The 12,396-nt window shown below is 49.4% G+C and overlaps 1 protein-coding gene across 5 annotated transcripts in view; it reads left to right on the forward strand.

Moving 5' to 3' along the window:
* Positions 1 to 2,268: 2,268 nt before the first annotated feature.
* Positions 2,269 to 12,396, forward strand: part of SLC7A7 (solute carrier family 7 member 7) — a 37,445-nt gene continuing 27,317 nt past the window's right edge. The window contains exons 1-3 of one of the 5 annotated variants that reach the window (XM_070377486.1): positions 2,269 to 2,292; positions 4,658 to 4,769; positions 8,791 to 9,333. In XM_070377486.1, the coding sequence (XP_070233587.1) occupies positions 8,835 to 9,333 (499 nt within the window). In that variant the 5' untranslated portion in view covers positions 2,269 to 2,292; positions 4,658 to 4,769; positions 8,791 to 8,834. Of the gene's footprint in view, positions 2,293 to 2,378; positions 2,587 to 4,657; positions 4,770 to 7,413; positions 7,526 to 7,588; positions 7,736 to 7,767; positions 8,440 to 8,790; positions 9,334 to 12,396 lie in introns of those variants that run through there. The other 4 variants (XM_005895462.3, XM_070377488.1, XM_005895461.3 and 1 more) reach the window with 4 other exon arrangements.

A 12,396-nucleotide genomic window follows, 5' to 3' on the forward strand; every position in this document is an offset into this window, starting at 1 on the left:
CAAATTGTAAAGAAATCACCAAAGATAAATGTTAGAAAAAAATGTAGACAGTATGAACTCCACATGCAAAAGTGAACACATGTACTAGTTTAATAGCTGAGGGAGTCGAGGAGCCAGGGCTGGAGGATTTCAGGGCAGGATGGGAAGCTAAATCTGAAAAACTGGGGAATGTGGGGGTTGGGGGTGGGGGAAAGGTCTTTGGAAGGAAGATAAGTTCAGCCTTTGACGTGGTTAGAGTGATGTGGCAGGGGGACAATCTGTGGGTTGTAAATAGCAGGAAATAGGTGTCAGGATTTTGAGAGGGAGAGAGAAAGAGAACTCCAGGTGCTGACAGCTAACATCATCAGCATTCTCAGGGACCTTATGGAACCCTGTTGGGCGGAGAGGGGTTTGGCACTTGGACAGCACTCCTCAGTGACTTCACCAGACTCTAAGCCACAGGAAAGCGGCTTCATCATCCCCTAACTCAATGTCTTTCAACCTCTGGACTTCATCTGGCAAAGGCTGGAGGTAACAATGGTGAGAAATATCAGGAATTTGAGCTCCGTGTCTTTCCCCTTAAAAGTCCTTTGCCTCTCAAGGGCATCACACTATGGCCTGTATTTGGCGTTAACATTTTGTTTAACCACTGATGTTTTTGTCCAACACATTTATTCAAATATCGTTCTGTCAGGTCTGTATACAGTAATTTCTGTACAAGTGCACTGAGAATTTTGGTTCTTTTTAAACCGTTGTGATAAGTAATGATGACTTTGGAGAAAAAACATAAGTAAGGCTGACTCTGGGTGGCTAATTCCACCTCATTTTGTAACCTCTTCCCCTTTCAGCATTCGGTGACTAAATTCTAAGATTGAAGAAGAGCGAACTACTTGGGAAGTGTCTTGTTTCACATTCCTTCTTAGGACAGCTCAACAAAGATCTAAATCACTGTCACTCTATGCAAGAACTGTGGGAACGGACAGTTATAAACCACCCACTCACACAATACATAGCTTTGCGTATTGTTTCCTTATTGCTTATATAATCTATCGTAACATATTCCTTTTCTTTTACCTTGCTGTCAAATCCTTGCTCATTCAGTATAGGCTAAATTGTGTGTTAAATGACCCAGCTTCAACATGGGTAAATTATAACCTCAGGGCTACCTTTTTTTTTTTTTTCTTGCCTTGTCCCGGGGAAGTCTCTTACATGTGCCTTTCCACCAGACAGGTCTTGAAGGTGGTTGGTTCGCTATGAATCTCTGCAGCGAATCTTTGGCTTTAAAAGATGCCAAAGCTGGACTGTCCATAAGGTATACAAAAGGAAATTGTATTATTTACAAGTCATCTTTTAGTTTTAATACGTGGTGAAACATTTCCAGATTCCTTTCCTTGAATTAGCCCAGCAACTCCCTCTTTTATTGGGTCCAAGAAAGGTGCGGTGGGGACTCCAGCCTCTGCTCGGACATCTTTGGTTACATGCTGCCTCCTGGCGGCGGCTCTACGGCCTGACACCTTCCAGCCGGGGGGAGACCACTTGCTTTAATTTGGGATCTCGAAGCTGACGCAACAGCTTCCCCGAGGGGGCGGAGAGTTGAATCGCCCTTCCGGGAGACCCCCTCCCCTGGCTCCTAGCGGGAACGTCTCCCTCCCTTCCCCCACGGGGCTTTGCGGTCCAGAGTCCCTCTGGAGTTTCAGCCGAAAACGTCTCGGGGCTGGAGGCAGGGCTGCCAGGGTTTGGGGCTCTCGCCCAGACCCACCTTGGGCCGACGAGCTCGAGCTGGATTGGGAGGGAGGGAAGAGGAAGCTGAGCGCTCGTGGGGCGGAGGACGCCTCTAAGGGTATCCGCGGTCATTTTCATTTCCCAAGGGCAGCGCAGCTCTGGCTGAGCGAGGACAGGGCAGGGGAGCGGGTTGCGAGGCCTCTCGGTTCTCGAACATTTGCGATCTTCGACTGCACCCACCACAATCTCCCCCACCCCACCTCTAGCGCCTCCTGCAGCCCGGGGAGGGGCGGGGGCTGCTTGGCCAGGTGGAGGGAACGAAGGGGTCCAGGTGTAGTGAGGCCCTGGTGCCCCAGCGCAGAGCCCGCCTCGGCCTCCGCAGCCAGATCTGGACACCGGGTGCTAACCGAGCTCTCCAGAGGGCTTTGGGGACTGGCGGTGGCTGGGTCGGGGTTGGGAAGGCGAGACCTTGGGGCTGCAGATACGGAACCGTGGGCCGAAAGAGGGAAGTAACGGGAAACGACTGGGACGACGTCAAGGGGCGGGGCCGGCGAGCGAGGCTGGGGGGCAGAGTGGGAGACCCGGGCAAAGGTGAGCGCGGCGCGCCGGCCCGGCGCGGGCGGAGGGGAGAGGGGGAGGGGCACGGGGCTCTGCGGGGGCGGGTCTGGGAAAAGAGTTCCCGCTGAAGGGTTTGCGGTTCCACTCGAACCCACCTGCATCTGCGTGAACCTGAGCACTCGCCTCACTCCGCCTTCGTCCCCTCTGCCCTTTCACCGCTTCGCGGACGTCGCGCCTTGTTCTCGCCGCGCCCAGACCGGCCACCTGAGCTGGGTGTGGGACTGCAGCACAGAGCTTCCGATCGATCGGGGAAGGCGCGTTAATGAGGTGCTTTTTGTCTTTGTTTTCCCGTTGATGAAACAGAAAGTCCCTTTCAAACCATTCTAGGCCTCCCAGTAAAACTGAGAAAACTATACTTTTTCCTTCCCTTCAACCCATTACTATCAAAAAGAGCAGATACTTTTCAAAGTTGCTTGGGAGCCAGGCCAGCAGCAGCATAGGAGGGCCTGAAGAGCAAGTGCAAGACATTCCCGGAGTTCAACTTGGAAACCAGTCTAGGAAGAAAGGCATCATTCATCCAGTTATTCTTCCAGCAAACCCTTTTTTGTCTACACGGACCCTGCGCTGGGGGTACCGGTGAATGAAGACGCTGTGGTGGGGCTGCGTTCTAGTGGGGGAAGCGACAACAAACAAACTCCAGGTGGTAGCCAGTGCCTTTGAAGAAAAGTCAGGCATGGTGAAGGGGATGGAGATTGGCTGAAGGAAGAAGCTACTCCTTCAGAGACTCCTCAGGGAAGGTCTCTTGAGAGTGCGGTTTAAGCACACTGAATGGAATGAGTGAGAGAAGGAGCAATATCATGGGGAAGAATGTTCCAGGCCAAGGGAACAGCAAATGCAGACGCCTTGAGATGTCAGGGCTTGTGTGGCAACAGCAAGGGGGGCCAGCATGGCTGGAGTGAGGGGAGGAAAGTAGGGGCCAGTGTCAACAGGGGCAGCCTTAGGACTGTCTTCCTAGCATTTCCCTCATTTACAACTTGTACCTGAATCCAGGGTGGGATTAAGGTGCAGGCCAGCTGGGCAAGCAGCCTGGGTCTAAAAGAGCACTGAATTATCCTGGAGTAATTCAGACTTTTGGAGCCAATGAGCTCTGATTTCTGTCTGTTGGTGAAGTGTAAGTTGGCTCCCTTCCACTGAAGAATCCTTGATGACTGCTTACCTAGACCACCTGTCTCTAGAATAATTGTTAAACATGCAGGTACAGGTATTAATACAAGTTGCCTAAAGGCAGTGGTCACAGCTGGAATTTGGAAAATGCTGCACCTCGCTGTGAAGTGCCACTCCCTGAGACTTGTGCTATTGTCTACATTCAAAATCATTTGATATGCCTACCAAGAAACTGCTTCAGAAAACTGCATGTAATGAATTCATGCCTTAAACTCTACTCTTGAATAGAAAGAATGAGGCTTCCAATTTTTATTCCGTCGGTATTCCCCCACTTCTGCTAAGTAAACATTCAACAGATATTTAAATAATCTTGGTTTGAGGGGGTGCCAACTCATTAGATTGCCCAGGGTGCCAGGGCTTACTCTGGTCCACTTGCCTGGCTCTTACCTGGGTTGCCACGTATCACCTGAACCAGTTGGGGACCTGTGGTGTGAGTAGGTTTGCTTAGTGTCTGGGTGTGTGCGTGGCTGTGCCCCCTACAACTGACCTTCCTTGGCATGTGTTGCCTTACATAGGGATTGAAGTGGCTGAGGCTTTTGAGATGGGAGCACAGAGTTCTAATGCCCTAACCATGGATCTTGTGCCTTCCACAGGACCAAGGATAGTATGTGAGTGGGAGTTGAGCAGGGAATGGAATGAGGGGCTCGGGGAGTTGTAAAGGGCATCAAGGGGCTTCCCTGGTGGCTCAGTGGTAAAGAATCCACCTGCAATGGAGGAGACACAGGAGACATGGGTTTGATTCCTGGGTTGGGAAAATCCTCTGGAGGAGGGCATGGCAACCCTCTCCAGTATTCTTGCGTGGAGAATGCAATAGACAGAGGAGCCTGGTGGACTACAGTCCATGGGGTCACAAAGAGTCTGAAGCCACTGAGCATGCACGCATGCAAAGGGCATCAAGAGAGTACCCTATGTCACTGGGAGAACTTAAGAACTCAGTAAATGTAGGACAACCAGGTAGTTCAGGGACTGAGGCAGGTGGGGGGGAGGAACTGAGGCTCTGAGCAGAGAAGGTGCCTGGAGGCAGGCAGCCATTGAGGTCCTCAGGGTCTGAACAGGCATTCCCAGCTCCAACTCGTTCCCTGGCCCCTCCCCACTGCCGGCCAGAGTCACACATGTGTTTTCCTGTTTTCCGTTTCGGTCCCCGGAGTCACCCTCTGCCTTTTCTGCTCCTCAGAGTCAACAGTTACTGGAGCTTGAGCCTTACCCCTTGTTCCCTTTCCCAGCACCGGCCCCTCTTCCAGAGTGCTGGTAGCTCCTCCTTGCACCTGCCCAAAGGTCTCAGACAGGTAAGTGATGGGATGGGAGGGACAATGGGCAAGAGGGAAAGTCTTGCTGGAGGAGAATGGAGTGAGTCCTGAAAATTGCTTGTTTCCTAGCCTCAGCCCTCCACAGTCTCAGTCCTCTGCCCTGAGACTTCAGCCCTATGTTAGTGGAAGCCATGGTCATTGAAGTAAATCCTTTTTTGCTTGTTGCACTTTTTTTTTTTTAAGGGACTGTTGTAGTGGAATACAGAAAAACAAATGGAGAACTGGGAAGGGAGGAGCTGAGCTTCCAGCTTGGGGAGATGGGGGGAATTCAGCTGTAGCAGAGTGTGTGTTTTCTGTTTCTATTGTTTGGGGAGTCAGCACAGTCCAGTTGGAGCTAGGATGGCAGGACATGGTATCTGGGGGAGAAAGAACCTTCTCACCTTAGCAACCTGAGCTTGACTGAGGAACTGTATGCTGGTTCCTGGAGGAAGTGTGTTTGGGTTTTGCCATTCACGGGAGGGGTCAGGGCAAGGGGCTTCACTGGCTGCTGTGCCTGGCACTGCCTGCTTTGAGCCCTGCTTCTTGTGCTCCCTGAAGCCCTGAATCTGAAACTTCTGTTGGATGAATGTGTTGTCCTGTAATCTCCACTAGGTCCTCAGAGATGTATGCACCTCAGGAATGGTGGTTATCTTCTGAGGTTCTAGACTCTGCAAGATTCTCTTGTAAAGCCTGGGGTAAGAGAACAGTTCAGGGCAGGTCATGCTGGTCCCAGGGTGCCTGAATGGTTGGAGGCATTACCCTGAGAGCTGGGGTCTTAGGAAGGAATGTGAACCACCAAGGATGTGCCTTCCTGCCCACAGAGCTGGTGCTGGGTAGTAGCTGTGAAAAGATGGGGTATCTTTTCTCTCAAGTTAGCCTCTTCTGTGGAGTTTGTGCAGGTTTATTGAAGAGTAGGCTAGGAGGAGGATTCTACTCTTATAGATATAGCATTTCCTGGTGAGACCACTAGGGTGTGCTGTTTGCTGGAGTGTGAGTTTCACCCCCAGTGAGTGATGAAGATTTCACTTTTCAGATACCACCAACCAGGAACTAAACCCTGCACACGTCTCTCCCCACTTACTGTCACAGTTTCCCTTTCCCTCGTCTCCTTCATCCCTTTCCACTACGTCCCATTAGGCCACATGCCCATCCTTGGTGCCAGGGAATTTGATCTTAAGCCTGGCATCATGATGTGTTTCCGTGTATTTTGTTTGCTTTAGAAGTGGGCACCCTAGCAATAGCAGCACTGCCAGGAGGACTTGTAATTGCCTCTCATCCCTGCAAAGGGATGAGAAAGGGAAGAAGCAATCAGGAAGGAGATGGACAGGCTTTGTTGGAGTCTTTAGCTTGGACTTCAGGCTGAAGGATGGCGGAGACTTTCTTTTAATCTAATCACATCCTCCTCTAGATAATTCATTAGGGAGCCATCTAAAGTGCTTTCTTGCCTAAGAGGAGGGCTAGAGACTGGGCAGGTCAGAGTGGGTGGGGAGGCTGAAGAGACAGAGCTTGGGCTGTGTTGGTTAGCCTGCCCACCTACCTTGCTACTTGGGCATCCTGGGAGGTGACTTAGTGTCTGCCTTATGGGCTGCTGGAGGAATTAAATGAGACAAGGCATGTAGATGTTTAGCAGTGTTTCTGGCTCAGGTAAGTGCTCAATAAATGACAGTTACTGTTATAGAAGCATTTAGCGGGAAGCTGGGAAAAAAGGACAGTCTTCTGGATGGATTTCAAGATGTTTTTGTGAGGGTGGCTTGGGAGACATGTGATCTCTGGGGAGTCTAACAGCAGAATCAGCTTCCTGGGGGGGAAAAAAAAAGTTTAAGGGACTAGCTTGGGAAGTTGTAGGGTGGAGATAAGGCCCCTTGGGGCTTTTTAGATCTTAGTTCTCTGATAATAAGGAAAGAGGATGTGAAAGGGCATGAGAAGGGATAGAAAGACAGTTCCATTTCAAAATGAACACATTTCTATTGGTAAAAGAAACCAGGAATACCAAATTTAAGTAGCCCCTAAAAACAGAATTTTTGCTTTCCCCCAAATGCTCAACTTCCTCTGTTTTGGACCTCTCCAGTATAGCTCTGGAGAGGTTCTTTCCAGAATAAAATTCTGGAAATAAAAATTCTTTCCCCATATTTTTAGGAAATTTGAGTAAACGTATTTGGGGAAGGTGTTTGTAGGACTTTATGCAGAGATCCTGGTATGTTTTCTCAAGGATGAAAGGACGTGTGAGTGGGCCACAGATGCAGCCAGAGGTTTGAGTCTCATATTTTGATCTTGGAAGCAGCCTGGGCCCAGCCCTCCAGTCATGGCACAAATTTCGGGCAGCCACTGTCACTGTATGTGGGGAAGTATGCAGAGTTCTCTTAGGACACTCGATCACGAGTTGGACTGTACTTACACTTCCTCTAATCTGCATGTGAACAAACCTCTGTTCACAATGTGCCGCCTTCCTGCCTTTCTTGTGGGGGGTGAGAGAAGTGGGGCTAAGGTGGGGCCTGGAGGACCGAGAGAGGGCTGTGCCTTCCTTCTCGGCCACAGCCCTGTCCTCAGCTGATTTGCTCGGGGTTGGCAGCTGGCGGTGGGGGTTGGGGGGAACTTCCCTGGGGTTGCAGAAACTGCACTCAGCTGACCATCGGTCCTTTCTTCTGGGCCCCCAGTCCTGGAGCAGAGCTGACAAAGGAGATTCCTGAGAGAGCGCCTTCTTATCGCAGAAACTGCTGAGCCAAGAGCTCCTAGCCTTCCTCTTGTATATGCGAAAGGCCAGTGAACCTTGGACCCAGACAGTTGCTTAACACCCCTCTCTCTTCCTCCCTCCTCCCTTCTTGACTTCTTGATTTGACTTAAATCCACAAGCATTTGCCTAGCCTTTCCTTTTACTGAAACGCAGGAGGGATCAGACCACAGCTCCCAGAGGCTGGTCTCTGTGTGGTTGGCTGCTGCTGGGGCCCTGCTTCCTTCAGGGCTGGGGAGTGAGTGTGCTTCCCCGCTTCCTCTTAGCCCTCCTCATCTTGCCCAGTCTCCCTTTACTGCTCTGCAGTGTCCAATCGCTTCCTTTCCTGAGAGCCTCTAGCCCTAGAATCTGTCCACTTGCTTGGCCAGCCTGGCCTGTCTTCCTCCTAGCTTTTCCTGCTCTGAGATGCCCGGCATTTGCTACCCCTTCAGCTGTTTCCTTGCCTCGGCTTTGGTGTCTCTGCAGCGGCAACACCTGGGTGGGGAGTGGTCATCAGCAGCCTCCAGTCATCTCTAGCTGGGCTGTACATTTGGAGGACCAATCTCTCATCCGTACTTTTTTTGGGTGATGCAACTATGCAGGGATTTGATGGCTAGAGGCCTGCAGTACTAGGGGTTGTGGTATCTGGGAAAGGAAAAGCATGGAAAAGAGAAGGGCCTGTCTTCTTTCTGGATGGGGCTGGGCTGCTTGGGCTTTGCTAGGACTGAAGAGTTCAGCGGATGGTTGTTAAAGGATGCTCCCTGAGCAGGGACATGGCTCTGAGTTTCCAGAGAAAGAGATCTCTGAAGCTTTTAGGTTTGCCAGAGCCAGGGTCCTTGGGTGAAAAGGGCAGTGTTGTGTTGAGAACCCACAGGTTAGCTGCTTGCAAGTTTGGTTTCCAAGGCTGCATCTCATCACGTGACAGATGAGGCTGAAATTGGAGGGAAGACAGACTTTTAGGGGGTAAGGCTGAAACACAGGCTGACGTCATGATAGTGACACCTTGGAATTGCCAAATTGCTCGTCTTCCTGTCTCCAGTGAGCTTAGATAGAACCAGGATTTAGTTTTCTATTTTGTAAATCAGGCGGGAAGCACCAGCCTCATGAGAAACATGTTTTCTCTCTGGGGATGAGTGCCTTTCTTTCAATATTCAAGTTGGGGTCATTTCGATGAGCCAGATGGAGAAGAGATTCCATTCAGAGGCAGAAGGTCCCCAAAATGGTGGGCGTGGGTGGATTGCCTATGCTGGCTTCTGGGGCGCAGAGTTCTCTGTAATTGCCAACCTGATATATATCTTTATCTTTCTTCCTTAGAGGGCAATGCCAGGAAGCTGGTAAAGGCTTTCTTCTCCTCCACCATGGTTGATGACGTTCAGTATGAAGTGGCCTCCCAGCATGAGAGGGACGCCACCCCCTTGGCCAATGAGGCCAGCCCCAAGCCGGAGCAGGTGAAGCTGAAGAAGGAGATCTCGCTGCTGAATGGCGTGTGCCTGATTGTGGGGAACATGATTGGTTCGGGCATCTTTGTCTCCCCCAAAGGTGTGCTCATTTACAGTGCCTCCTTTGGCCTCTCCCTGGTCATCTGGGCAATCGGGGGCCTCTTCTCTGTCTTTGGGGCACTTTGTTATGCAGAACTGGGCACCACCATTAAGAAATCTGGGGCCAGCTACGCCTACATCCTTGAGGCCTTTGGGGGACTCCTTGCCTATGTCCGTCTGTGGACCTCGCTCCTCATCATCGAGCCCACCAGCCAGGCCGTCATCGCCATCACCTTTGCCAACTACCTGGTGCAGCCCATCTTCCCAAACTGCTTGGCCCCCTATGCTGCTGTCCGCCTGCTGGCTGCTGCCTGCATCTGTAAGTGGGGCTGGGGCAGGAGGGATGGGGTGTGAGTCAGCTTAGCTGATAAGAAACTGGAAAGGAATGCCTCGGACAAACACTTTTGTTGTTGTTCATGAGTGTGCTAAGTGTGAAAATTCAAAGGGCTTCAGTGTCCAAAAAAAAAAAAAATCCTTTCTTCCAACTTCTCACTGTAAACATCATTAACAGTCTCTGCCCTTGCTGACCTTTACCTTCAAGAGATATAATTTTGTTCTGTTTTACAAAAATGGGGTTATAGTACACATATATTTCTAGTTATTTTTTTCCCAGAATTTATCAGTAGTTTTCTTTTCGACATACAGATCTACTGAAAAAAAAAAGCTTCAAGTTATTCCATGTTAATTTTAAGGCTATATTGTTTATTTAACCAACCAGGCCTTTGTTAATGGCCATTTCAGTTGGTTCCAGTTTTTCAATCTTACCGATAACACTCCCATGAATATCCTATTGTGTTTGCATGAGTTTTTTGTGGGCTAGATTCTTTTCTTATTTTCAACTTATTTTATTGAAGTATGATTTACAGGGTTGTGTTAATTTCTGCTGTACAGCAAAGTGATTCAGTTATACATACATATACATTCTTTTTGATATTCATTCCCATCACGGAATATCACAGGTATTGAATACAGTTCCCTGTACTGTACAGTAGGACCTTGTTGTTTATCTGTTCTATATATAATAGTTGTGTGGGTGCTAAATTGCTTCAGTCATGTCCAACTCTTTGCAGCTCTATGGACAGTAGCCCACTAGGCTTCTGTGTCCATGGGATTCTCCAAGCAAGAATACTGGAGTGGGTTGCCATGCCCTCCTCCAGGGATTCTTCCCAACCCCGGGGACTGAACCCACATGTCTTACATCTCCTGCACGGGCAGGTGGGTTCTTTACCACTAGGGCCACCTGGGAGCCCATGTATAATTGATGTCTGCTAATCCCAAGCTCCCAATCCTCCCCTCCACTCCCCACTCCCTCTTGGCAAACACCGGTCTTCTCTTTGAGTCTGTTCATTTGTGTTGTGTTCTGGATTTCGTATATAAGTGATTCATATGTTATTTGTCTTTGTTTGACTTCACTTTGTATGATAGTCTCTAGGTCCATCCATGTTGCTGCAAATGGCATTCTTTCATTCTTTTTCAGGCTGACTAATATTCCATTGTGTATATACACCGCATCCGTTCGTCAGTCAATGGACATTTAGTTTGTTTTCATGTCTTGGCAATTGTGAATAGTGCTGCTATGAACACGGGGCTTCGCGTATCATTTTTGTCCAGGTATCTGCCAGGAGTGGGATTGCTGGAGCATATGGCAACTCTGTTTTTAGTCTTTTTTTGAAGAACCTCTGTACTGTTCTCCATAGTGGCTGTACCAGTTTACATTCTTTGTGGGCTAGAGTCTTCTTCTTTTTTTTAATATTTATTTATTTGGCTGAGCCGGGTCTTAGTTGTAGCATGTGGGATCTACTGACCAGGAATCGAACCCTGGCCCCCAGCATTAGAAGCAGAGTCTTAGGCACTGGACCACCAGGGAAGTCCTTAGATTCTTAAAACTATCCTTTCAACGTACCCTGGCCTTTTCTCTATCTCATAAATATTATTTAAATTTGTACATTTAGCAAAGCCACGTGAGGGTGCCCAGAGGCTGATCCTCTGCAGCCCCATCCCTCAGCTGCCTCTGCTCTGGAAAAGTGACCTCCCCGCGTGGGAGGCCCGAGGACCTTGGAGACCCTTCCCTGCCCCTGCTGTGGGGAAGCTGATTTGGGGCAGCCATGGGGCACCACTGAGTGTGTGCCTGGTGCGTGTCAGCTTGCTGGACCAGCCTCAGTCACCCTCGTGAGCTCTTCCCTTTCAGGTTTTCCGCCGCCCCATTTTCCTCCTAGCTTCCTCTCCAGCCTCCCTCCTTTGACGGTTGTGCAGAGAGCCGCTGTGCTCTGTGGGGCCTCCTGCGCTGTGTGTGCCCCTGGTGGGCTTGGGCTGTGTGCGGGGCGGTGTGTCATGCTGGCAGTGCTCAGGGAGGGGCAAAGCCACTGCCCCGTGTTGTAGGACGGAGTTTTCCCTTGAGGTCTTAAATGCGATCTGTAGTTTTCTCTGGCATCATTTACAGATGATTTGGTAGGATGACTTACTAATGAAACTAATTTTAGGATCTGTTGGTCTTGGAGTCCCCTCAGACGTGGGCATATAGTTACATATGTTGTGTAGAGTAAGGATTATTCCACCTAAGATTTCCAAGACGGCTGCATTCCTTTAAGCACCGGAATTCTACTTTAGCTGTCTTGATTGAAATCTCTTTCAAACCAGCGCTGTGTGTTCTTGCCTGCATAATGTGACTCTTTTGTGTGTGTGACTCTAGGTCACCCCGCTGTACATGTCAAAGCTTATATGACAGAGGCCTTTCCAGGCCCCTGGGTGGGGATGAATATTTGCTTCTTCAGTGGCCTCAGAGGACTGGCTTGACTTCAGGGCCTCAGGTTTTCTCCTCTCATGATTTTGATCTGTGTCTTCTCTGACAGCTATTTTTCCTTGATTCTGACCTTGGGCCTGTCTTCAGTAGTCTTCTTAATTTGCTGCTTCTAATTTGGGAGTAGGGAGGTACTCAAACTCTTGTGCACTAGGTACACATATGCACACATGTGTGTCCTCCTCAGAATACATGTTAAGTAGCCACAGTTATGATTAGTCTGGACAGCTCCCTGGTTAATAAAAGACAGAGCTTTGTGCCTGGATTTATGGCATATATTTGAGATAAGCCCGATAGAGTGAAAAGCATACCAGACTTGTGTTTGAGGCTGGCTCAATAACTGTGTGTAGTGACTTGTTACTTCCAAGGTTCTAGGAGCATGACATGAGATTCATTGAAAAATCACAGATCATGACTCAAGTGTACCGTTTTAATGATTGTGATGTTTAAAACTGCCCTCTCCCGGTTGCTTCTAGGACTTCGTTCTATCTCTGTGTTCTATCTCTAATAATCTTCAGAGGCACATAGAGATCTGCAAGAAGGTTCAGAAGGGCAACTGAGATTGTAAGTAAGAATTTAGGGGCA

The sequence above is a fragment of the Bos mutus genome, chromosome 10 (assembly GCF_027580195.1).
Source record: "Bos mutus isolate GX-2022 chromosome 10, NWIPB_WYAK_1.1, whole genome shotgun sequence".
NCBI lineage: Eukaryota > Metazoa > Chordata > Mammalia > Artiodactyla > Bovidae > Bos > Bos mutus.